The sequence below is a fragment of the Peromyscus californicus genome, unplaced genomic scaffold (assembly GCF_007827085.1).
Source record: "Peromyscus californicus insignis strain IS unplaced genomic scaffold, ASM782708v3 Scaffold_19__1_contigs__length_69161282, whole genome shotgun sequence".
In the NCBI taxonomy this organism is placed as follows: Eukaryota; Metazoa; Chordata; class Mammalia; order Rodentia; family Cricetidae; genus Peromyscus; species Peromyscus californicus.
In genome coordinates this window covers 4,091,632-4,117,462 of record NW_026294491.1, presented here as the reverse complement: position 1 = coordinate 4,117,462, position 25,831 = coordinate 4,091,632, and the positions used below count along the sequence as shown (strand labels likewise).

Genomic DNA, 25,831 nt, shown 5'->3' with positions numbered 1-25,831 from the left:
CGGGTCCATGTTTTCCAAAACCAGCCTTGCGGGTCTCCTGTTCTCTCCTGGGACATTCCTTTTGTCATTTGACGGACTAGCTGGAGCTCTTCAAGGCCCAACTCAACTTGCTAGGACTTTTCTGACTTCCCACCCCCAGCATGGTAGGTGGCAGGACCCAGGCAGCTGTTCCTGGCTGTTTCTCATGCTCCAGCACCTGGCCAGAGAACAGCAGATCAGTGAGCAGGCAGGGAGACACAGTGCAGAGCTCGGTGACAGGTCAGTGCCTGGCCTAGGTCTTCAAGGTCAGGCCCAGTACCTCCCCTCTAATGAGCTACGAACTCTCCATGTCCCCAATTCATTAACTAGCCTTTCTATGACCTGCACGTGCTGGGGAGAAAAGAAGTCAAGATCTGCGTGATATACTTGACCTTTCCCAATGTGCCGCTGGGGGCCTGGCGGGGTGAGGGAGATGAGGACATTGCTCCAGTTCTGAGACTATCTGGGAGATGGTGTGGGAGGGGCAGGGACCCCCATAACTCCACTCCTCCTCTATGTGTCCAGGCCTCATGCCTATTCCTGCCCCCCATTACTTAAGTGGCTCAGTTCCAAGCCCCTCCTGGGGGAACACCTGGCTCACCTGGACCCCCTCTTGTGGCTCAGGACACCCCCTGATTCCTGTAGCTCCAGAAATTTCTCCCAGCTGGTGCCTTTTGGGCTGCCTGAAGGGCTGTGAGGTGATGAGGCCGAGGCATCTTTTTCCCAGATGAGGGAGACAGACATGGCTCTCTACCAGTTTTCGGGGCCATGAGCCGGGAAGGATGTCATGGCTCACTGAGCGCTAGAAAGGAATGGAACCCAGTACCAGGTACACAGGAGAGGCTGGGTTCCCCTGACCCTCTCCTTCTGGAGTTTCTGGAGCTCAGTTCTTCCCAGACCTCAGTTTCCCTCTGGTGCTGGCCAAGGGCAGATACTCTGTGCACAGGCTGGTAGCAGTCATGGCCCATTCTGTAGCCTTCCTCAAGGGCATGGGGGAATTTGAAACCTATCACAGGCCAGCCATCCTGAAGGGGCAGGAGGCTCACCCTGGAGGGAGGTGAGAGGATCTAGTGGGACTAGGGGGCTGCAGACAGCATGCATCCCCAAGATGGCTCAGGTGGGGGAGGGGCAGCACTAACCTCTGCCAGGGCCTGGGATGGCATGGGTACTCCTGGATCTCTCTGTCTCTGTCTCTCAGAGGGCAGGGTCTCTCTACACAGCACTGGCTGCCCTAGAACTCACTCTGTAGACCAGGCTGGCTTCGAACTCACAGAGATCTGCCTGCTTCTGCTTCCTCAGTGTTGGGATTAAAAGTATGCACCGCTGCCACCACCACCTGGCTCCTTTTGGATTCCTTTGAGCCCAGTTGTCCTCATGTGTGGCTCCGGTGACAGGAGGCTTCCTGTAGGAGGCTGATGAAAGCAGACACTTGAGGTCCCTGTTTACTGAGGGGGCTGTTGGAGAAGGTCACAGGAAACACGATGTTCCTGCGTGTGGAAGTTGACTGTCCCACCTGTGAGAGGCTGCGTGGGCTCAGGGTCACTCTGGCAGCCATGTGTGGGGAACCGGGGACACAACAGGCATTCCTGCCCCTACCCAAGGGCTGGAGGAGTCTGAACTGTGGAGACCAGTTGAGTACTTTGTAAGTGCTTTGATTATTTTAAATTGCTTAAGTGGCTAAGATGGCCCTGCGTATCTTGAGTACCCGGGGACACAGACACAAAATCAATTAGGAAAGGTACAACGGACCTGGCGGGAACCCTTACCTGCTCCACCCTCTCAGGCCCGTCACTTCCTGGAGCTCTACTGGCCTCTGCCTCTGCTTCCAGCTGGGGCATTGCAGGCCACTGGGGTAGTCTAGAGGGTCTCCTGACTACCCAGACACCAGGCAGCTTGCTGCAGACTGGCTTGGCTTTCTCTTAAAGGGCAGTGTTCAACTCCTGCCTGTAGTTTAATATTCCAGAGTCCACAGGAGAGGCTGGGCCCACGGACCCTTGCTCAAAGATCTCAGGCACTCTGGGGGATTGCATGGAGACTTTCTTTGTCCTCAGGGCTGGAGGGGACTGGGCACCCCCTCCCCCACACCTGTGTGGTTTCTGAGCATTGCTCTCATGGGTGTGACATGTGACACTCTTGGCTTCTGTGGCTTCCTTGAACAACATTTTCTGTCGTGTGTGATGGTGACCCTGTCTCCAGTGCTGTGCCTATTTCTGTGGGGCAGTTTCCTCTACACAGGGCCCAGGCTGGACCAGATGGTGCCCTGTGGTGGGCCTCACCTCTGCCTCCAGCCAGGCAAGGCACTTCCATTAGTGCCCTGTGATCAGTCCTGACCTGCCTCTGTGTGGCCAGAAACAGGGTGTTCTGCAGATTCTTATAGAGTCTAGAGAGGAGAGTGGAAGATATTTGAGCAGAAGAGCCAGCGTGGGAAATCCTGTCTGTTCTGGGAAGATTCTGGGTACAGAGAGCAGCTCAGTCAGACTGCAGGTGTCATCCGGGCGGTGGTGGCGCACGCCTTTAATCCCAGCACTCGGGAGGCAGAGGCAGGCAGATCTCTGTGAGTTCCAGGCCAGACTGGTCTACAGAGCGAGTTCCAGGTCAGCCAGGGCTACACAGAGAAGACCTGTTCCAAAAAAACAAAAACAAAAACACAGACTGCAAGCGCCTCATTAGCCACACGTAGCTCCTGTAGCACGAGGCAGAGGAGCAGCCTGTTCCCTTTGGGTGCTAGCTCTCTGCTCCCATTTGCAAGTTTTTGAGGCTGTTCCCAGACCCTGTGTTTGCTGTCATAGAGGGTTCAGGCACAGCACATGTATCCAACATGCTCTTGGGGTTCAGGGCTTTATTATATTTTTTTTTAAAAAGTAAAGAAAAAAATTTACCCTTTTTAAAAATTACTTTTTATTTTATTTTTTATGTGATTGAATGTTATGCCTGCATATCTGTGCACCATGTGTGTGCCTGGTGTCCAGGGAGCCAGAGGAAGGTATCAGGTTCCCAGGAACTGACGATGGTTATAAGCCCCCATGTGGGTGCTGGGAATTGAGCTGGCTCTCAATCACTGAGCCATCTCTCCAGCCACTAAATATGTTTTTTAAAGAGCTATGGTTTTACTTTTAAGTGTGTGTGTGTGTGTGTGTGTGTGTGTGTGTGTGTGTGTGTGTGTGCACATTAGAGAAGCACCTAGAGGCATTGGCTCCCTGGGCACTGGAGTTATACGTAGGCTGTGTGTGCTGTCTGCTGTGGGTGCTGGAGACTGAACTCAGGTCTTCAGTGAGAGCAGGATGTGCTCTTAATTGCTGAACCATCTCTCCAGGGCTCAGGGATTTCTAATGGCTGCTGTTGTTGGTGTCTGTGACAACGTAAGGCTTTGTTTTTTTCTATCTATCTATCTGTCTATCTATCTATCTATCTATCTATCTATCTATCTATCTATCTATCTATCTATCTATCAATCTATCTATCTATCGAGACAGGGTCTCTCTATGTAGTCCTGGCTGTCCTGGAGTTTGCTATTAGACCAGGCTAGCTTTAAATTCACAGAGACCCTCCAGTGTGCTGGGATAAGGGTGTGCACCACCATGCCTGGGGAAATTCTTTGTTTTGAGACAGGCTCTCCTATGTCCCAGGCTCGCCTTGATGAACTCGTTTAGCTAAGGATAAACCTGACCTTCTGATTCTTCTGCTTCCACCACCAAGTGCACTGAAATGACAGGCATGCCCCCTCACATCTGCTTTATGCAGTGTTGGGATGGAGCCCAGGGCTTCTTATATGCCAGGCAAGCATTCTATCAGATGAGCCACATTCTCAGCCCTCATGGTCTCTTCTCGATCACTCCATACAACCTGCAGAGCCTGCAGAGACAGTGGTCCCATTTTACAGATGAGAAAACCAAGGCCTGTAGAAAATAGGGAAGCCATGCAGCCTATTAGAGCCACAGCTGGGCTGGGTCAGGTCCCAGCCTGCTGCTCTGCCTCTGCATGTCCAAAAGTTAAGAGGAGAACCTTTCAAATCCAGCACCTCAGTGTAGGTCTGCCTGACTGAGACAGGACAGCCAGCTTTAGAACCCTATGTCTGTGCATGGCCAATGTCCCCTGTCTCCTTCCTGTTTTTTTTTTTTTTTTTTTTTTTTTTAAGATTTTATTTATTTATCATGCATACAGTGAGTGTTCAGCCTGCAGGCCAGAAGAGGGCACCAGATCTCATTATAGATGGTTGTGAGCCACCATGTGGTTGCTGGGAATTGAACTGAGGACCTTTGGAAGAACAGCCAGTGCTCTTAACCTCTGAGCCATCTCTCCAGCCCCCCCGTTGGGATTTTAAAAGCCCATGTTTGTGGTAGGTTTGGAAGAAAACAGAAGAATGTGCCGGGAGCCTCAGTTGGCCGCACAAGTGTAAGGACCTGGCTCCTAGCACTCATGTAAAAAGCTGTGCACAGCTGTAATTACATCTGTAATCTCAGCACTGGGGAGGCAGAGAAACAGGGCTCCCTGGCTGCTCGCCAACTAGTTTAGCTGAATCAGTGAGCTGCAGATTTAGTGGAAGACCTGTCTCAAAAACTCAGGTGGAATGTCCTGAGAGATGGTCAGCAGTTAAGAGTGCTGCCTGCTCTTCCAGAGGATCCAGGTTTGAGTCCCAGCACCCCATAACTCCAGTTTCAGGGGATCTGATGCCCTCTTTTGGCCTTTGTGGGCACTGCATGCACATGGCACATGCATTAATGCAGACAAACACATACACATAAAATAAAGATAAAATAAAGCTTTAAAAAACTTGAAGAATATGGTAGAGAGTGATTGAGAAAGACCCATAATATTGATCTCTGACATTGACAAGTGCATGCATGCACACATTCATGCATGCACGAAAACAACATAAAGAGGCAAAGAAAGGGAGAGATGGCTCAGTGGTTAAGAGCACTGACTGCTCTTCCAGAGGAACTGGCTTGATTCCCAGCACTCATATGGCAGCTCACAGCCATCCATAACTCTAGTACTAGGGGACCCATCACCCTGTTCTGGCCAGACATGTACAGATGTCTATGCAGACAAAACACCCATATACATGACATAAATGCATAAGGTAAATAAAATTGCCAGTTGCCTTTCCAGGTGGCAACCTGATTTGTGTGTATTTTCCCACAGCCTTCTGTTAATTTAGCAGGTTGAGTTCACATCTGTGGCTAGTGTTTGCACAAACCATGGGGTGAGCATTTTCTAATGTCCTTAGCCAGTCTTTGAAACATGCTGTCTGCTGGCTACATAATCACCCACTAGAGCCCTGGCCATTCTTGGTTCAAACCCTCCTGGTAGTTAGTTGGCTTGATGTATAGTTTGGGGGCTGCTCCTTTGGCCATGTCTGTGTTCCTGCAGGAAATGTGACAGCATGGTACCTAGGTGGCTGGAGGAAGTAGCTGGGGGAGGGCACTTTTCTCATGGGAGAGTTAGTTTTGCAGGTGCTCAGGTGAGCTCTGGGGAGGGTGGTATGGAAGTAGAAATGGCAGGTGGAGCCTGGGAGGTAGAGCAGGATTTCTCTGGCAATGCCTGGGGTGAGGGACATATTCAGCTCCTCTTATGAAGTGGGGCCTGACCTAAGTCTGGCAGTGAGGGAGATGAGCTGAGGACAGGGTGGCTTGCTTGGCAGGAGAAGTGGAGAGGAGGTGAAGTCCCTCAGGAGGCCTTGAACTGGGCTAATGTGTTTTAGGCATCCCACCTTCAGCTCCTCCCTTCCACCTTGCCATTCCCTGTTCCTGTCCCCTGGGCCTCTCTGTAAGTCCCCATTTGCCTCAGTGTCTAATGGTCCCTTAAGGCAGAGCTGCACCTTCTCCCATTCCTTTACACCTTAAGGTGTGACTTGTTATCATAAAGTGTGAATTCCAGACACATGCCCCATGAGGTTTGAAGGCAGGTTTGTGGATGACCTTCATCACAGCATCTTTAGTGCCCAAGAAGTTCCCTGTAGCCCCTCTGGCCAATGTCTCTCTCCACAATGTTCATCTGTTGCTGGACTTGTCTCCAGGCTTCACCTCAGCACATGCAGATTGGTGCCTCTGCTGTGTGAGATCCGTCCATGATGTTCTCTGCTGTGTGAGATCCATCCATGGTGTTCTCTGTGTGTGAGATCCATCCATGGTGCTCTCTGTGTGTGAGATCCGTCCATGGTGTTCTCTGTGTATGAGATCCATCCATGGTGCCTCTGCTGTATGAGATCCATCCATGGTGCCTCTGCTGTGTGAGATCCATCCATGGTTTTCTCTGTGTGTGAGATCCGTCCATGGTGTTCTATGCTGTGTGAGATCCGTCCATGGTGCCTCTGCTGTGTGAGATCCATCCATGGTGTTCTCTGTTCTCTGCTGTGTGAGATCCATCCATGATGTTCTCTGTATGTGAGATCCATCCATGGTGTTCTCTGCTGTGTGAGATCCATCCATGGTGCCTATGCTGTATGTGAGATCTGTCCATGGGGTAGAGTGTGTAAACATCTTCCTCGTTTTATGGCTCTGTGCTATTCTACTGTGTCTTTATTTATATAATTCATAATTCGTGTGTCCAGTCTGCTGCTTCTGAAAATTTAGGGTGAATCCAATGTTTGGGTCTCATGAATAAAGTGGATCTAAATGTCCATGAATGTGTCTTTCAATGGACTTAAAGTTCCTTTCCCAGACTGTGTTATGTTGCTGGAAATGTTGGCTTCAGAGCTGTATGAGCAATCAGCTTTAGGGAGAACTGCCCATCATTTTTCCACAGGGATGCTGCCCTCTTGACAGGTTTAAGCTTCTCCTGTGCCCAGAGGCCTGTCTCAGAGGCCAGCTTGTCCACATCCCAATGGGCAGCCCTGGTCTCTGAAGTTAGTCTGCCGCTTTGCACTGTTCTTGCCACTGTCACCGCTGGTGTCCGGGAAGCAGCATCTTAGTAGTGGAGATGGGTTTCTGTGCTGCATACGTTAAAACAGAAGCATCACAAGGCTCGGAGATGGTTCAGTGGTTAAAGTGCTAGCCAGTCAAGAGTTTGGATCAGAGTTCAAATCCCCAAAATCCACATTAGTAATAGCCGTATTGGTGAACTCTGGGTTTGATTGAGAGGACCTGCCTCAATGAACAGGCAGAAAAGCAATGGAGGAAGACACTTGACTTCAACCTTGGGTCTCCACACACGTGCTTGTACACCCCTCCCCCCCATGCAAAGCATGTACACACACACACACACACACACACACACACACACACACACACACACACCATACACATGTGAAAATGGAAAAAATAAAAAAGAAGGTAAGGGCTCATGGAGGCCTTGGGGCCTGTGCACTACCTGGAGCACCCCCCAGCTCTCCCCCCCCAGCTCTCTCCCCCCAGCTCTCCCCCCCCCCAGCTCTCTCCCCCCAGCTCTCTCCCCCCAGCACTCTCCCTGCAGCGCTCTCTCCCTGGGCATGTGGCGGCAAATGCACTGCTCTTTCTCAGCCCACCCACTCTGCTTTCATGGGCCTCGTGTTTTAATCTGGGGGCTGGAATCGAATCTGGTGGGTGACCCAGTTAGCTCATGACCACAGCCCCCGGAGTTTCCCTGGCTCTTGTCATCTGCGGTTCCACCTCAGAATCGGGGGTGACGAAGGCAGAAACCCACCTGTGTGTGAGTCCACTCCTCCAGTGTGGCTGACATCTTCCCATTTTCACCTTTTCAAAGTCCCTTTCTAAGGGCCTGGGATGTGGCTCCATTGGTACAGTGGTTGCTTAGCATAGATGAAGCCCAGGGCTCACCTCCCTGCATCACATAAGCCACGTGTGGTGGTGCATGATTGTAATCCCAACACTCAGAAGAGGGGAATCAGAAATCCAAGCTCATTCTGGCTACAAGCCTGAGGATACATAAATTAGGAACTATCCAAATTATGTCTCAATGCTTAGTGGAGTAGTACAGACCCATAAAAAAGAGCCACTTAAATTACAAAATAAAAATTTGTTTAGTTTTTTTTTAAAGTTAATTTCTAATGACTGTGACCATCCTTGGGTGGAAGGAACGCCACACACAGCAGTGTTTTTTGGGGATGTTCAGTAGGTGAGAGATCAGTCATACACCAAGGCTGGGTCAAGGCCTTTGGGAAATGAGAAGGGCTCTTTAAGGCCATGGATTGACTAAACTATCCTAGAGGAAGAAGGCTGAAATGTTTTGGCACCCTGTGGGCTGAGTCCAGGGCAACTCCCGAAATGTTGTCCATGGTGCAGAGACAAGCCTGTGCTGGGAGGCAGAGGCAGGACCTCGGCACAGTGCTAGGATGCTGGCTGGGTGCTGGCTGGGTACTGGCTGGGGTCCTGGCTGGGGTGCTGGCTGGGGTGCTGGCTGGGTGCTGGCTGGGGTCCTGACTGGGGTGCTGGCTGGGATGCTGGCTGGGGTCCTGGCTGGGGTGCTGGCTGGGGTGCTGGCTGGGACGCTGGCTGGGTGCTGACTGGGTGCTGGCTGGGGTCCTGGCTGGGACGCTGGCTGGGACGCTGGCTGGGTGCTGGCTGGGTGCTGGCTGGGGTCCTGACTGGGGTCCTGACTGGGGTGCTGGCTGGGATGCTGGCTGGGTGCTGGCTGGGACGCTGGCTGGGACGCTGGCTGGGGTCCTGGCTGGGGTCCTGGCTGGGATGCTGGCTGGGACACTGGCTGCGGATGGAGGCCCACTCCTGCCTGTGTCAGTGGGAGCCGTGTGGCTAGGCAGACGGTGTGGGTGCCTTGATATTTTAATTGAAGCCTGGAGACACAGTTGCTCTCTCTACTGTGCTAACAATGTACGGAATAAATAATTCAAGCGTGGCTGTGTTGTGCCTGATGTCCTCGCCCATGGGGGTGGCCACACATGAGCGAGTACACACACACACACACACACACACACACACACACACACACACACACACACACACACACACAGCCAGGAGTGGGGCAGAGCTGCTGTTAAGGGGCCAGTGGCTGGCTGGACCAGAGGGTGAGCATTTCCATTTTAACCAGGCACCTCTCAACTTTAGAGCAGTGGTTTCTTTTCAGGCAGCCCTTGAAGGAAGTTTAGCCGGCCAGCTGCTCCTTCGTGCAGCAGTTAAGTGGCACCTAAAGGCTCCTGTGTCCTCAGACCAGCCTGAGATGCCAGTGACTGGGAGACAGGGACCCTCTTAGTGGCACACTCTCTGGCCTATGTCCTGGCCCCCTCAGAGTTAGCAAATCTCATGGAGCTCCAGGTTGGAGGGAGGTGCGAAGCAGGTGTTGGGGTGGGGGGGTGGCCAGAGTAAATGGATCTGGTCTTCCTGGAAGGAGGGTGTGTGGCATACTCTTGGGTGGTCACTGTGCTGGGGGGGGTGTGTGTGGGCAGCTGTGGTGGAAGTGCAGGTGAGGGCACCCTGGACACTCAGAGGTGGAGAGAGCGGTTCTGATGAGAGATCCATGAAGGTGGCTTCCTGGAGGAGGTGGCTACTGTCCCCAGACAGAGATAAAGCCATGGCATCAGGGCATGAGGGAAGATGGGATGTGTGGGTCTGCTGGCGACAAAACAAGGCTGTCAGGGAAATCCCCGGGAAGGGACATTCAAACATAGACTCAGGTGAGGGTGGAGCCGGGGCACAGGTCCTGTGGTAGGAGAATGCTTGACCTAGCTGAGAAGCAGGGGCCCGGGGTGGTTCTTCTGTACACCTTCCTCACTTGGATCCTGCTGAGCACCAGCATCTGAGGACCCAGCAACAGGGCCCTCCCATCTGCCACCAGACTCATGGTTAAGTGAGCCTTTTTTTTTGTTTTTTGTTTTTTGTTTTGGCCAAGCTATAGAGATGGGAAACGGGGATATGTGAGTTGTGGGTCCTGACTCTTTCTGCCTGGGGTCACTGTCAGCCACAGTTGGCAGCCTGCACAGTTATAAAGCTGTAGAAGGGCCACAGCCTCCCTGGGGTGGGGAGAGGCAGGAACAGAGGGCCTGTTTAATTTAATTCCCTGTTTTATTGCTCGCTGGATAAATAACCTTCATTAAGATAGAAAGCGCAGGGCGGGGGGACATGGACAGGGAGAAGTTTGATTAATTTCGAGCTGGTTTCTCATTTGTTAATTTTCTTCCAGTTCAGCAGGATTATTTAAACAAATTACAGACATTACTGTCCTCTTCCTCCCCCTGCAGGACTGTGGTCCTCAGGGAGGGTCCGGCTCCTTTTTCTACCGTGGTTGTTTAAGGGCAACTTAAGTCAGGAAAGGAGGCTCTTCAGCTCATTTGTTCCTTGTGTAGAAGAGGCAGGCAAGGCAGGCCACAGGCCACAGTCCAGGGGAGGCAGGCCACAGTCCAGGCGAGGCAGGCCACAGGCCACAGTCTAGGGGAGGCAGGCCACAGTTTAGGGGAGGCAGGCCACAGTCCACAGTCCAGGGGCTGCCCCAGAGCCCACCCTTAGTTCCCTTCCAAGCTGCTGCCTCCTGAGCACTGTCCTTGACTCTCGCCTACCCACCGGCTTGAACCCATCCTTCCCTGCTTCTGCTCTGGGTGCCCTTGCGGTTCCCTGCTGGGGTACTCACAGGAGAGAGCAGGCTGGGAGATGGGAAATTAGGACCTCAATCTCTGTTTCTCCTTCTCTCCTTCCACTATCCCCGCCTCTTTCTACCTCCAGTTCTGGGAATTGAACCCAGGACCTTGCTCATGCTAGGTAAGTGCATTTATCATTGAGCTACATCCCCAGGCCCCCTTTTACCCTATTTTGTGACAAGGTCTCACTAATTTGCACAGACCGGTCTTGAACTCAGTTCGTTGCTCACATGGCACATGATCTTGCAGTCCTGCCTCTGCCTCCCGAGTACATGGGATGACAGGTTACAGACAGGCCTGTGCATCCTCAAATGGATTGTCAGCTGCCTCACTACCCCGAGTCTCCGTGTGTGCATGCATGGTACATGTGCAGCACACACGCAGAGCAGAGGAATGTTTGTGTGCACAGACTGTTGGCATGGCCGGGTTCACCTCTCACAGTGAGCTCTGTACACTGTGTGGAACTCAGAGAGTGCTGTGTGTGTGTACCTGGGTTCTTGAAAGTATGTGAAGCGGTATCTCAGGTGCCTGTGTTTGCATACCTGTATCCTTGAATGTATGGGGCTAGTGTCTCAGGTGCCACTAGGTCCCCATCATTGCTATGGTGTCACCCATACAGGCCTGGTTCACAGGGCAGGCCAGGCTGGAGGGAGAACGGGACATGAAGCCGAGCCAGGGAACACCATGCCTGTCAGTCCAGGGCGCGGCTATGCTGGCAGTGTCAATGTCAGGTCCAGAACCTCTGAATGTGAGCTGGATCCGGCTCTGAGAGGCTGGGTCTGGAAGGGACTGTCATGAAGCTGCAAAGCCACCCCGTTAGAGACGCAGCAGTGGGGAGGGAATCCATGGCCAAGGGTCTGCAATGAGAGGGTCTTTTCAGGGACGTGGGTGGGTCTGATGCCATGATGGGAACTTCAGACTGGTGCTCAGACGAGCAGAAGGGACTGGGCAGGGCCTTGGGTACCCCTGCTTTTGCTGTGCTGGGGATGAACTCAGGGCCCTGCACATGCGCGCAATCACTTACCACTAAGCTACAGGGCTCTTGTATTTTGAGACAGGAGATGACTATGTAGCTCAGGCTGGCCTCAAACACATGCTGTGCCTGTCTCAGCCTGGAGATGACTATGGGTACTGGCACATGCTGTGCCTGTCTCAGCCTGAGTGCTAGGATTCCAGTCACTATATTCAGCTCTTGCTCTCTGTGATTATTCCCTGAAATGACCACCGTCTGCTGTCCCCAGGAGGCCTTGCCGTGCCTGCTGTATGTGGCAGACCCCTCTAAGCTCTGCTTCTTGAGCTGGCCTCAGGGACCCACTCAAACTGTATGCAATTTTGGGGCCTGCAGGGTGAAAAAGACCCCCTCTGCAGGACGCGTCACCTCATACCACTGGTTGTTGGTGCCTGGACAGGCCAGGCCTAGATGTGGAGCCTGTGGACAAGACTCGGATGTGCTGGTGGCCCTCATGGGCTCGGAGGGAGGCCAGGTGGCCTGGACTGTGCGTCTGCATTTGGTGCCTGTGGGCCCAGATTTCAGCAGCAGCTGCCGTTGGCAGTCTTGGACTCCCTGAGTCCTGCCTTGAGGTTATCAAGTTAATGAGGGAGGTAACAGTGACCCGCTGACTGTAGCAGGGCAGGTCTCTAGGACAGGCCTGAGGTGATGTTGTGTGGCTTTACTTGTGCGGTGACCTCTGGACCCATGTGAAGAGCAGTGTCGTGGAAAAGGGCTGCATAAGGTCTTAATGAGCAAGTCCCTTTGTGGGCAGCATCTCCTGCACTGGTCTGGCACGCTACCAAGTCCCAGTACCTGGGGCATGATGGGCGTGTGGAGTGTGGCAGCAGAACTGAGTGGCACCTGTGGAGGTTTCTGCAGCAAAGGGCAGGGGACGGCCACTCCATGTACACCTGCTGCTAGCAGCAGAAACAACGTCCCTGGCATTTCTGGACCGAGGACCCTTGGTGGACGCCTCCTCCCTGGGACCCAGGGGTTCAGAGGTGACAGAAACTCAAGCTTATTCCCCGTGGAGGTGGCAGATTTTGCTGGCACACAGGGTAAAAGTGCAGGTGGTTCAGCCACTCACCACCTGGGTGACATTAAATATGATCCTGCACCCCTTGGAGGGATGGGGCCAGCACCTGTCTCCTCCGGAGGGAGGGCTGGCAGCAGTGAGTTCTGATGACAGAGTCAGTCTGGGCAAGGAAGGCCAAAGGCATGGATGCCCTGAAGGCACACGGTGATGGAGGTCAGAACACTCACGGGGTGGTTCTCTCTTCCACTGTGTGGGTCTCAGGGCTCAAACTCGGGTTGTCAGCCCCTCAACAGGCGCCTTTACCTACTAAACCATCCATGGACTCCCTGCATAAAGTTTTCTCTGACAGAATCTTGATGGAACCTACTCAGGAGAATCAGTGAGAGTGGATTGTCTCTGAGATACCTGTTCAATAGTCATTCATATCCTTAGTCTACATCCTGGGGCTATGGGAGGCGGGGAGAGAGGCAGAGAAAGTGGTTCTCCTCAGGGTCTGGCATTTCCATCGGGAGGCACCCAGTCCACACACCTGTGGGAAGTGTGTGCTGTCACAAGGGGGTAACTGGGAACTCCAGGTAAAAGGCCCTGGGGTTGGTAAGCACAGCCCAGAGCTGGGGAGCATGGTAGAGAGGTCAGGCCCCCGGAAGATCCTGCAGGGCCTGCTGAGCTCCCGAGGAGGGAGAAACTGAGCCAACTTGGGGTTATGTCCTTCCAGCTGTGGGTGGACATGCAGGTGTTTGAGGGGTTGAGTTGGATGGGGCTGAGGAGACAGGGATCCTGGCTTGGTAGAGCCCACATGATAGAGTTGGTGAGTGGTGGATGGGTTCTGGATGTTTCTGGAATAAGACCAGCAACACCTGATGGTAAGTCAAGTTTGGGCCATGAGGCAGACTCAGGGTCTTGACGCTGCCTTGGCCTGCATCAGGAAGGACATGGAGGCTGTTTTGAGGCCTGGCAGTTCCTGCTCGGGACCCACAGAGTCTGACACATCCAGTCACTGGTGTCCCCAGGGGAGGTCAGCTGGGTGGGATCCTGGCCTTCAGTGTTTATCTGAGGGGTGAACACAGAGGCAGGCAGCAGGGTGTGAGTGCTGTGAGCCCTGGGGTGCAGGGCTGAGGCAGGAAAAGGGGGCTGCGCCAGCTGAGGAGGGCACTGGGACCAAGCAAGGAGGGGACCACACAAGTCGGATGTCATGGTGGGGAAGGCTGCTGGGGGCTCCAGTGAGGCTGCCGTGGCACAGCTGGACGCCTGGCCAGGCACCCCACGGCTGTGCCTGCTGTGTTTGCCCCTGCTTCTGGCCGCCCCCCTTCTCCCAGACAAGCCCCAGAGCCCCAGTGGGGCTTCCTCCTGGCTGCCTGGCCAGTCTGAATATGGCCTGGCTGTGGATATAAATCACAGGAAGTGTTGGCGGTGTGACTTTTATCATCTCGTGTGTTCAACGATGTTAATACATCCCATTATATCATCTTATATTAATATAGTGCAGTCCATCACACACACACACAGAGCACATCGGCCTGACTTGGGTGAGTGGTGAGCAAGGAGTGGTTCATTCCCTCGGAGGCCAACCACGCCCCCATCACTTGCACTCTGTTGCTAAGTGGACCTCAGGGTATCAATGGCAACCACTCTGGGCACTGAATCAAGAGGTCCTCCTGGCCCTGTCCCAACTCCTGCAGCCTGTGGAGGGTCGCCAGGTTTGGGAGAGGTTTTCATGAGTCCCTGCTTACTGTAGAAGCCCCTCCCTCTGTTCTGGCCGAGAGCCAGGCAGATCATTAAATTCTCACTAAACAGGGCAGGTGCAATGGTGTGAAGCCGACTGCTTGGGGGTGCAGGGGAAGCAGCGGCAGCAATCCTGACCCTTATTCAGGCTGCCTCTCAGCAGAGACAGTGGGAGTGAAGGACTGGAAGCTGTGGGTGAACACAGAATAGTGCCAGGTAGGGACTGTGGGCTGAGAAAATGCAGGTGAAGCCAGACAGACCTGGGTTCAAATCCTGCCTAAGAATTTGCCGTATGATCTCAGGACATCTTTTCTCATCTGAAAAATGAAGTAACAGATAGTGGTCTTATTGTGTGAGGAAGAAAGGAGATGGTCCCTGGGGGGCAGGTACCAGGACAGGTTGACTCTCAGTGTGTCACAAGCCCTCAGACTTGGTCACCACAGACACTGTCCACTGCTCACCTCTTTACAGGGCTGCAGGGCCAGGCACAGCCAACATCATCTCCCAGTCCCTTCCTCCCGCTCTTCTTACTCATCCCCACTCCTCGCGCAGGTGCTGGAGTCCCGAGGCCCCCGGGCTGGTCTGGGGACCTGGTGACCTGGGTGAACCCTCGCACCCCTCTAAACTGGGCCAGGCCTTCTTTGCTCCGTTTGTATTGAGGATTAAAGCAGGATAGCAGAGTGGGCCTGCATTGTTATCCGCACCCAGACAGGACAGTGGCTGCAACATCCGGTCCCTTCCCTCTCCCCAGCGTCTTTCCTACCCACCCTTCCATAGGCCCCTCACTGTGACCCCCACAAATACCCGATTCTCATCACGACACCCACTTCACAAACAAGGAGACTGAGGCTCCATGAGATGGAGACCTGAGACGGCTCAGTTAGCTAAGGACCTGCATCTTACCTCCGGGAGCTTGGTTTTAGCTCCTTGCACAGAGCACAGAAGCTGTGGCCCTGGGGGTGCCAAGCTTGGCTCCAGCCCTCCCCACCCAGGCCTCAGCTGCCACCCACCTCCCCTAAGATAGCCACTGACAAGGTGGCACAGTCAGCGTGAACCTGCTAAAGTGAGTGTAGTTTATTGATCTCCATTTTGCTTATGAAGCAGGACAAGAGCTGGTTTGAAGATCTTGTTTGCTGTCGGCCCAGGGCCCGCTCCCTGCCCGAACGCTCTTATCTGTCTCCAGGCCCTGCCTCCAACGCGCCAGTGTGGCTCCTTTGTCAGCCGATGCCAGGCGAGCCAGGAGCCCTCCTCCCTGCGCACCCCATTCTTCTCCAACTCCCAGCCTCCTGGTGGGGGTGTGTGCAGGGCTCCTGTGAAAACACGCACTGCTTAAAAGGGCAGGCAAGGACTGAGCACACGCCCTCCAGGGATGTGTCTGTCCAGGGCCGGCTGCCTATGCTGCCTAGTTCCCTTCAGGAAAACAATTTAGAACAGGAAATTAATCCAAGTGCCAGTTTCCTGTCCTGATAGGATGCTAGGCAGCCGAAGTGGAGGTAGGGGTGTGGAACAGGGTGTCATTGTGGAATCAGAGAGACATGTTCCAGCGGGCCCTGGAGGTGGGGGAGTAGCATTGCCCTTGTGTGGGTGCTGCCACTGGTGGTCACCTACTTCAGACATGACAGCTGGCCCTGGCTGGGCATCGGGCAAAGTGAGGACTCAGAGGCAGACTGACTCTGCCGTAAATGAGGATTAATAGGGAAGGTCACATGCACTGCTCTGGAAGGGTATCCAGCAGCGGAGAAGACCAGTGCAAAGGCCCTGAGGCACAGTGCACCTCAGTGCTCAAGGTATAGAAAGAGGCTGGCACTGCAGGAACTGTTGGGAGGCCAGGGTAGATGTGGTGAGTGATGGGGTCAGAGTCATGCATGTGAAAATACTCCAAATTAGTTATTCTGGTAGACTGCCATGCACTGAGCTGGAAAGGGCACTGCATGGGCACCTGGCCTGGCTCACAGAGGAAGATCAGTGGGCATTCTTTGGAATGAGGGGCTTGAGGTCCACCTGGAGCACCCAGGACCCTGGTGTCAGGATGGTGTCAACTTTTTTTTTCCCCGAGACAGAGTTTCTCAATGTAGCCTGGCTGTCCTGGAACTCACTCTGTAGACCAGGCTAGCCTCCAACTCACAGAGATCCACCTCTCTCTGCCTCCCAAGTGTTGGGATTAAAGGTGTATGTATGGTGTCAACTCTAAGACAGTTACAGACTCACCCTCTGAAACTGTGAGCTCCAATAAACTCTTCTGTAAGTTGCCTTGGTCATGGTGTCTCATCACAGCAGCAGAAGAGTAACTAGGACGGTTGCCGAGAGAAAAGAGAGGCCCCGGCCGTGACCTGGGCTGTGCTGGGAGGGACAGGGTGCTTGTAACAGGTGCTGTCCCGGACTGTGGGACACTGGCAGCTGTAGAGGTGCCCACACACCACAGCCAGGCCCGTGTCCTCCTTGAGGACAGTTACAGACAAGAGCCCCTCTGGCAGCCTGGGGGTGAGGTTCTGCTGGTGATCCTAATTAAAAGCTCAGATCCAAATGGCTCGATGATGGAATTTCTAATTAAATCAATTTCATCTCGTCTGGGAAGCAGAGGTTTGCATACAATAAGCATGAAATTAATAATTACGTTTAGAAATTAGCTGTTACTCAAAGCAGGCCATTTGCACAGCCCTCTGGGGCCCAGGGCAGCCTCACCCTGTCCTTTGTCTTAGAGACAGATGGACCACTTCAGCCCATAGACTGATGGGCAGGAGAGGTGTGCAGTACAGGAGACACAGCTCTCTGCTGGTGCCCACTCTCTGTCCTGTGGGAGACGCAGGCAGTCACGTGTCACCGGAGGCTACAGGCACCCTCAATTTCTATTTAATTTTATTAATTAATTAATTTTTAAGTTTTTTAGTTTATTGACACAAGGTCTCACTAGTTATGTAGACCAGGCTGGCCTTAAACTCTCTGAGATCTGCCTGCCTCTGCCTCCCAAGTGCTGGGGCTAAAGGCATGTGCCAGCACGCCCAGCACTGTTTTATTTATTTTTTAATTACTTATTTTCTTATGTGTATGAGTGTTTGCCTACATGTATGTCTGTGGACCACATGTGTGCAGTGCCCATGGAGGCCAGAAGAGAGTGTTAAATCCCCTGGAACTAAGTTACAGACAGTTGTGAGCTGCCATGTGGGTACTGGGAATTGAACCTGGGTCCTCTGGAAGAGCAGCCAGTGCTCTTAATTGCTGAGCCATCTCTCCAGCCCCAGCCTCAGATTCTACATGTGCATTCATGTTCTGTGTATGGATACATGTGTGCAGGCACACTATATACAGAGGAGACTGAGGTTTCACATAATAATTACTGGAATGGGTTCTGGAGCAAGCCTTTTTGGATTCAAATGCTGCTCCAGCCAGTCAAGAGCTGTGTGACCTTAGATAAGTAACTTAACCTTTCTGTAGTAGTTTTAATAAATGACAATTAAATGGGTCCTCTTATATAGTATAATATTGAAGGTGTTAAGCTTGGAAACCCACTTAGGACAGTAAGGTGTACAGTAGGCATCTAATCAGGGTTGGTTCTGACCGTGCTTGTGAGCTGTGTGTTCCTGAATGAATCTAGTTCATTTTAGTACATCCCCTTCTAGCTTGAGAAGTGTGGTAAGTGTCAACCTGACACATTCAAGTTCTGAGGTGGAGAGTCATTATTGATGTCTGGGAGTTGGAGAATCATGTCACTCCTGACTGTACAGCCCTCAGACCTGCCCCCTGTATCAGTCAGCACAAGTGAGGCGATGCTGTGGTAACAACCAGCCCTGAGACCTGCCCCCTGCAACAGTCAGCACAAGTGAGGCAATGCTGTGGTAACAACCAGCCCTGAGACCTGCCCCCTGCATCAGTCAGCACAAGTGAGGCAATGCTGTGGTAACAACTGTTTTGCAAACTTTAGCATGTGAAGGACATAGGCGTAGCAATTGCCGAGCCACACATCCTGTGGATTGGTTAGTGCTTTGTCCTGTCTCAGGAACCCATGTCAGGCTGGACCCTTGCAGGTAACAGTAGCAGGGGATGCATAGACCGTGGGGTGTCTCCCACCTGTGATGACATGCTCTGGCCCAGAGACAGCATACATTCCCTGCTCCCAGCTCACTAAGCAGGATGTATCATGTGACCCTGCCAACCACAGGGTCACTGAGTTGTAACCTGTACCGCAAAGATGAGAGCTGGCACTGTGGGCAGTGACTAGGGGCAGCAGCCCCTGGTGTTAGGTACCGGTGTGTTCATTGCTTAAGCACTTATCTCTGTCTCTTGTGCTGGGATCAGCTTCACCAAGGTCTCTCCACAGCAGGTGCTAAGGAAGCCATTACTGAGTGAGTGAGTTAATGAAGAGGCCACCAGGGTGTGCAGGGAGGTAGAGGAGAGTGTGGGAGCTGTGGCCACGGCAGCCACAGAGGCAAAGGAACCTCTCGGGCCTTGTGGACAAAATTTGCTTTCTGTGACAGTGTGGCAGTTTGAAAATTCTCCCATGTGCTCCCAGTCACAGTGGGGATACTCTGCAGGCCCCAGGGGAGAGAGAGGCACCTGTGTGATGCAGATTATGGTTCTAGGGGCAGAGCAGGCCCAGGATACTGTGGAGTTTGTGCGAGAGAGCTGGGCAGGGGAGCTTTGTGCTCTGGGCATGACTCACAGGACGCTCTTTGGATAGAGGCCAGGCCAGGGCAGGCAGGGTGTGTAACCAGGCCCAGAGGCTGGGGCTGGCCGTTGTCTGGTGGCTGCTATGAAGTGATGAGTGACAGGGCGGGCTGTGGGGAGCCATCCAGGCTGGTCCAGCCTGAGTTCCTCACCGTCAGGTGGCTCTGGTGGGTGTGGCTTCTGAAGGGGAAGGCCCAGCATGTAGTTCTGGAGGCAGGGAGTCCAGTCCATCTTCCCACTGAGACCTATCCTAATCCTTCCAAAGACTGCCAGAGTGCCAGGACTGGTCTTTGGTGATGGGGGTCATGACCCCTTTGGAGCCTGGAGGAAAGGGACAGAAGATTGCCATTCCTGTCAGGTGGCCCTTGAAGGGTCTGTGGTAAGGGTCTTTCATGGTTGGTCATTTGGCTCTGGCACACCAGGTCATATGGAGATTGGGTGGAGATTTCACTCCAGTTGCTCTGGATGGTTCCAGAGACTATGGGGACTGTACTCAGTGACCCTCTGGGACACTGATGGCTGCTTCCCTGGGCTTAATTCTGACACATTGGAGCCTTTCTCTTGGGCCTGAGCAGTGGTGTGCTGAGCCTCCCTGTGTCCTGGCCAGGGTTGGCATGCCTAGATTGTTGGAGGAGAGCCAGATTGCAGCCTGTAGTCCCAAGGACACAGGGCACCCCGACACAGGCACCCCGACAGGGCACCCCCACACGAGTACCCCCACATGGGCACCCCAACATGGGCATCCCAACACGGGCACCCCGACATGGGCACCCCAACATTGGCACCCCGACACCGGCATCCCAACACGGGCACCCCGACATGGGCACCCCGACACGGGCACCCCTACACGGGCACATGTACATGTGTGCCACCTGTGGTCCCACCAGGCAGATCACTGTCCCTCAAACACAGCAGTGGCTCCCTAGGACGTGACACCTGTGTCACCCTGGCGGGGCCTTCCACTCCTCCCCTCACACCCTGCCTTCTCTTTTCCCTTCTGCCTTCTGATTTTCTTTTGAGACAGGGTCTCACTATGTAGCCCAGGCTAGCCTGGAACTCATGTCCATCCTCCTGCCTCTGCCTCCCAAGTGCTAGGTTTTCAGGAGTACCTCGATGCCCAGCTCCCCCTGCTCCAGATCCCCTTGGTCTGTTCTCCTTTGGCTAGGCAGGAGACTTGGGGTGGGGGGCAGTGGCTGTGTGCAGGGGGAAGTGTGAGGAGTGTGCCATACCCATGTGCTCAGGCGACTCCGCATGTGTTCTGGAACACGCATGCTTGCACAGATGCATTGGGATTCCTGCTTGATTGTTGCTAAAGTCCAGAAGCAGCTTTGAATCTTCTTGTGGCATGGACATCCTCCTCCTCATTCTGAGAGTGTGGAGGGGGCAGTGGGAGTTTTCACACTCTTTCTTCTCAGTCCCCTGCATAAATTAGAGCTCTCTTGGGGGCCAGCGGCAGACACACTATGTGTCACTCCCAGCTAAGTAGCACTTGGCCACAAGCACCTCCTGCCTTCTCTCCTGTCTCCTAGGGAGCAGGGGTGTCCACCAGTGCTCAGGGCTGGATGCTCACCCACCTTTACATCCTTCGTGTGGCACTTCACAACAGGTGACTTAAACAGGGGATACTTGGTGCTGTGGCAGGCTGAGGCAAGCCTGGAGAAGCCAGGAGGGCTGACTGGAAGAGGTGAAATCAGGCTGTACAGTGCATGTGGAAGGGCTGGGTGTGTGAAACAGTCCATGGGTCACAGCTTCTGTCAGCACCCTGGGAGTAGAAACAGGCTGTTGAGCCCAGTGGCTGTGATACTCGTCCTGTCCCCAGAGTGTGGCATGAGCTGCGTCCTCAGCACCCAGAACAGAGCAAGCTTCAGATCTGGTGGATGTTTTGCGTATGGCCAGGGCAGGGGATGCTGAGGAAGTGGCAGGAGTCCTTCTGGGCTGCCATTTTGAGAAGTGACATCTCTGAGGAGAATGCTAATTGAGCATCCTTTGCCTCTCCAGCCAAGACAGAGGAGCCGAGGAGGGCACACAGCCCCACGAATCAGCATGTCTGAATCACCTGGTGTGGCAGACTCTCCCACAGGCCTCTTTGCCCTGCAGTGCCCCTGCCGCTCCTCCACTCCAGGCTGGGGCAGTGGGAGGAGGGTGCCTCAGAAAGCAGTAAGCATTCAAGGATGTCTTCCTGACAGTGATGGGGCTGTGTCTGGGAGGCTAACGAAGGCAGAGGGAGCAGGAATGCAAGGACCAGGGGAGGGGTCACATGCAGCGCTGCAGAGAGCTGCAGGCCTGCTCTCAGAGGTCCCAGGGATTCCTCATATCACCAGCAGCTCCTAATTGTCCATTCTGTAGCGGCAGAGCCTGAGGCCTGGGGAGGAGAAGGAACTGGTCGGCTCTACCTGCTAGAGAGCAAGAGTCGGACTTGAACCCCAAACCTCAGTCTGAAAATTTTCTTAGTGGGAACTTTAGTTTTGGAAATTATTGAGTCTCTTTAATTTCCTTCCCAGGGGCCCAGAAGAGACGCTACTAATGGCGGGGGTAATCTGTGGGGAAATAATCTAAGTACACCGGGTGCTTTCATCCATTTACTTTGTTCCTCTGAGATTAAATGCTATCTACACAGTTTTAATTCTATTCTTATATCTAGCTCCTCTCTGTCCATTCTCCTCCTGTCCTAACTAAGCTCTTTTGCTCCTGATCTCATCTTCATCCTCAGTTCCTCCATCCATGCTTGTCCCTTCCTTTCCTACTCTCCTGACTTGACCTAATCCCTACCATCTATTAAAAACTCTGCCTTGTTCTCTCTTCTCTGGCCACATAACTCTGCTAGGTCCTAGGAATTCTGCCTCAATCCTCCCTCACCTGATATGCAAAAACCCTTTTGTTCTGAGTCAATTGCTCTGGAATGCCATTTGGCCTATGAGGGGGTGGAGGGTCTGAGCTTCATTTGCACGAGAAACGCAGCTATGCATCTACACATCTGCCTGTCTCCTAAGCCTAGGCATTGTCTCCGTAAGGGTGTTACCTTAGTTCAGATCAGCAGTAGGTCTGAGAAGCTTATACTGTTTGTTGTTATGGCCTAGGAGTTATGAGTGCACAAGAAACTGATAGCAGGAAACAGCTGATATATTAAAAGCTGAATAACACCAAATATTCCTTGATATATGGCTTCCTCAAGAAGGATTCCTTGATTCTTCTAGGTATAGCTTTATCGCATACAGCTGAATTCTTACTGCATCCCTGCAGCTCATGACACTTCAAAACCTGCGATGTGACAGGGAGAAGGATCTGGTCTACTGTCCCTTAACCTGGCCTGGTCGGGGGTTGGTGTCTTTCCCAGGGCCTCAGGGACTATTGGGGCCGTACAGCCTGGCTTTCCTGCTGTATACTATGCAGGAGCCCCATGCTGATCCCCCATCTTTGTGGGAATGGGGTACATGCAGTATGGTAGAGGGTCATGTGCCTGGACCAATCTCTGGGTGTGGGTCTGCGTGTGAAGCTGCTGACTGCTCCCGGGGAACTGGGCTCCCAGCCTGGCCACGGGGTACTTGGAGGTCTATCGCTCATGGCCTGGTTGGGAGGGAGAGACAGTTTGAGAATGTGATTAAGATGAGTGAGTAGCAGCCTAGCTGAGGAGAGAGTGGGGACCCAGCCTTTGGTGATCATCTGGAGGAAGTGTGGGTGGATGGTCCCATCCCGCTGTCCCCACATTCATGGTGTTTTGTTGGATGGGTGATGGGGTTGCAGGGATTTAGTTTTATTCTGTGTAACAATCTTTTCGGAAAATGGACATTTTAGACATTCACAAAGGCATAGAGAACAGGCAGCAAGGCCCCACATACCTGTCACCGCCTCTCACTGAATGATTGTCAGCTCTCTGCTAATTGGTTTGTCCTTCCTCCTGCCCCATGGGGTCCTGTGAGGCAGACCCTGTATGTCACCTTTACATATCTTCTTTTTTTTTTGAGACAAGGTTTCTCTGTGTAGCCCTAGCTGGCCTCGAACTCACAGAGATTCATCTGCTGCTGCCTCCGGAGTGCTGGGATTAAAGGTGTGCATCACCACCACCCAGCTTCCTTTCTAGCATCTTAGCACAAATTTCTAAACATTGGTTCTCTACTGGGACAGTCAGTCCTCCAGGACCTCTGACTCTGTCTGGAGATACACTGGTGGTCACTGTTGGGGAGATGCTTTTGGCACAGGCTGGGTATAGAAATCTGCAGGGTACAGGCTGGGTATGGGCATCCATAGGGAACAGGCTAGGTATGGGCATCCATAGGGCACAGGCTGGGTATGGACATCCATAGGGCACAGGCTGGGTATGGAAATCCACAGGGCACAGACTGGGTATGGGCATCCATAGGGCACAGACTGGGTATGGGCATCCATAGGGCACAGACTGGGTATGGGCATCCACAGGACACAAAACAGCCTACTAGGAGCCTCTCCATCCCTAGTCTGTCTGTGTGGCAGCTGAAAGCCCCTAGGAGCAGGGACTGTGGTCTCCATAGTGTTGGAGAGGAGGGGACAGGGAGGAGGTCACGTGGCTCCTTTCTTGTCCTTTGGGATGGTTTTAACAATTACAGGAGGCTGGTGCCACTTAAGGGTAGGGGGTCAGGTTACTCCATGGCTGGGAGGGTAGGGCCAGGGCCAGAGGCCTAGGGCAGGGCCAGGGCCAGAGGTGGGCTTTGCCTCTCCGGGCCCTGTACCCAAACAGTGGAAAAAAGGGCCTCTTCGAGGAAGCTGCTCTGGCCTCCTGTAGGGATGGAGAAGCACCTGAGGTCTGGGTTCTGGGCTGTGTCCTCCAACTGGGCAGGAGAAAGGAGACAGAGGTCATTGGAAACCACAGAGACCAAGCCTTCTGTATGGTGGCTAGAGGGACTTGGAAACGGAGGCTCCAGGTGCCCGCTCCCCCTGCCATGTGTGTGCATACCCAAGTGTATGTATCTGGGGTATTGCTAGAGACCATTAGTCAGAGACCACATGAGGCCAACTAGGAGTCATCCTGGGGTCGCAGGCAAGCTCTTGGTATCTTGCTGGCCAGACCTTGCCCCTACCAGGGAGACAGGTGGAACTCTGTGGGAAGGGTGGCCACCATTAGACATCTCCTTCTTCTCTCAGTACCTGGGACCTGTCCTGCCATCCCACAGTGTCTTCCCTGGCTGAGGGGAGGGGAGGCAGTGTCCATGGGAGGGTGCTTTGGGTTGATGGGTCCCAGGGTTGTGGATGGTGGGGAGCAGCTGCCCCTTTGATGCGTCTGTCCATCGATCTGCCTGTCGCTGTTCCCCTAGATCCCTCAGATCAGCTACGCCTCCACAGCCCCTGACTTGAGTGACAACAGCCGCTATGACTTCTTCTCCCGTGTGGTGCCCTCGGACACATACCAGGCCCAGGCCATGGTGGATATCGTCCGGGCTCTCAAGTGGAACTACGTGTCCACGCTGGCCTCAGAGGGCAGCTACGGCGAGAGCGGCGTGGAGGCCTTTATCCAGAAGTCCCGAGAGAACGGTGAGACCTGTGTGGGGATGGGTCCTCTACATCTGGGTTCTCAGCTCTTCCCTGAGCTGGGTTTGTTTGCTGTCTCCCCAACTCCCCAAGACGCTGTACGCTCCCGCCATGGGTGCACCTGTGGATAGCTCTGTCCTTTCATGGGCAGGGAGAGGGGGAACCAGAGGACTGTATTTAGGTGGAGATCAGGGACCCTGTTTCATGGGTGATCAGCAGGAGTGTTCAGGGATGGGTGAGTGAGGACTGGAGGCTGCTGGGAAGCCCTCCATTGTAGGTGCACTGCCTTACCCATTGAGCAGGTGGAGGGAGGCTCCGGTGGCAAGTCATTGGCACAGCAAGGGTTAACCTCTGAATGGGGACCCCAGCGATCAGGGGTGGTGGTGACCGCAGGAGCAGGCCCCTGGGCTGGAAGACTCTGTGTCCTGTGGCTTCCTAGGGTCTCCTGGATAGAGTGCAGGGGTGGCCCTGGTGCCCCTGGCAGCTTCATCCTGTGGGCTCTAAGTAGCTCATGCTGCTCTCGACCTTGGCCAGTGTATATTTATACCTGCAGGGCCCAGACCTCTAATTGCTTTTCCTAAAACTGCAGAGTGGCCGGAGGTTGGTGGTGGTGATGCCCTGCAGGCATAATCCTGCTACAGTTCTCTGATAAGCCCTTTAATTGTGGTGGGAAAGCTGCCTGGGTGCCACTCTGTGCTGTGGGCTTCTGTAATCCCAGGGCTGCTCCTGCCCTTAACAAGTGAGTGATCGAAGGCACAGACTCTGTCCTCCGTGGAACTCAGGGCAGGACAGACGGTTTAGTCACGGTGTTGAACCTGCTGTGGGGACCTGGAGGTGCCAGATCACGTGCTGCACTTGCTGTCTGGGTGGCCACAGCCTCTGCGGAGAGCACCACCATTTAGATGAGGGGCAGAGCCTCAGGAGTCACTCAGTAACTCATACCCTGTCACACAGTGCAGAGGGGCAGGTGTGGGCTTTGACCCCAAGCTCCAGGGCAAGTAGTGTTAGCGGCTTCCTGTCCTCACCTACTTAGTTTTCTGCCCACGCTGTTCTCCTGCTGGGGTCATGGCCACTGGGGGCGTGACAGGGACCCGTGTGAGAATGTGTGCATGACCTGCAGGCACAGGAGAAGCTGGTGTCTGGTGTGCTCAGCTGAAGGCAGGACTGTGTGTGAATGACTTTTTCAAGCGCTAATCAGGTGTTGGGAATTGGGAAGAATAATCTACAAAAGATGCTTAGAAAGGACCTCAAAGTCTAGAAAAACAAGAAAACCAGTTCCTTGCCGGGCCCTGGCTCCTCCACCCTCCTGTTTGGCAAGGGACCCTTTGCATGGCCACCTGTCTGTACTATCCTGTGCCTCTGAGGTCCAGCTGTCCACCAC

The 25,831-nt window shown here is 53.6% G+C and overlaps 1 protein-coding gene across 3 annotated transcripts in view; it reads left to right on the top strand.

The window, feature by feature from the left end:
• The window catches only part of Grm4 (glutamate metabotropic receptor 4), a 91,661-nt gene that overhangs the window by 21,215 nt on the left and 44,615 nt on the right, over nt 1-25,831 (top strand). For all 3 annotated transcript variants that reach the window (XM_052744358.1, XM_052744357.1, XM_052744359.1), the window contains exon 3: nt 24,237-24,453. In XM_052744358.1, the coding sequence (XP_052600318.1) occupies nt 24,237-24,453 (217 nt within the window). The remainder of the gene's footprint in view (nt 1-24,236; nt 24,454-25,831) is intronic.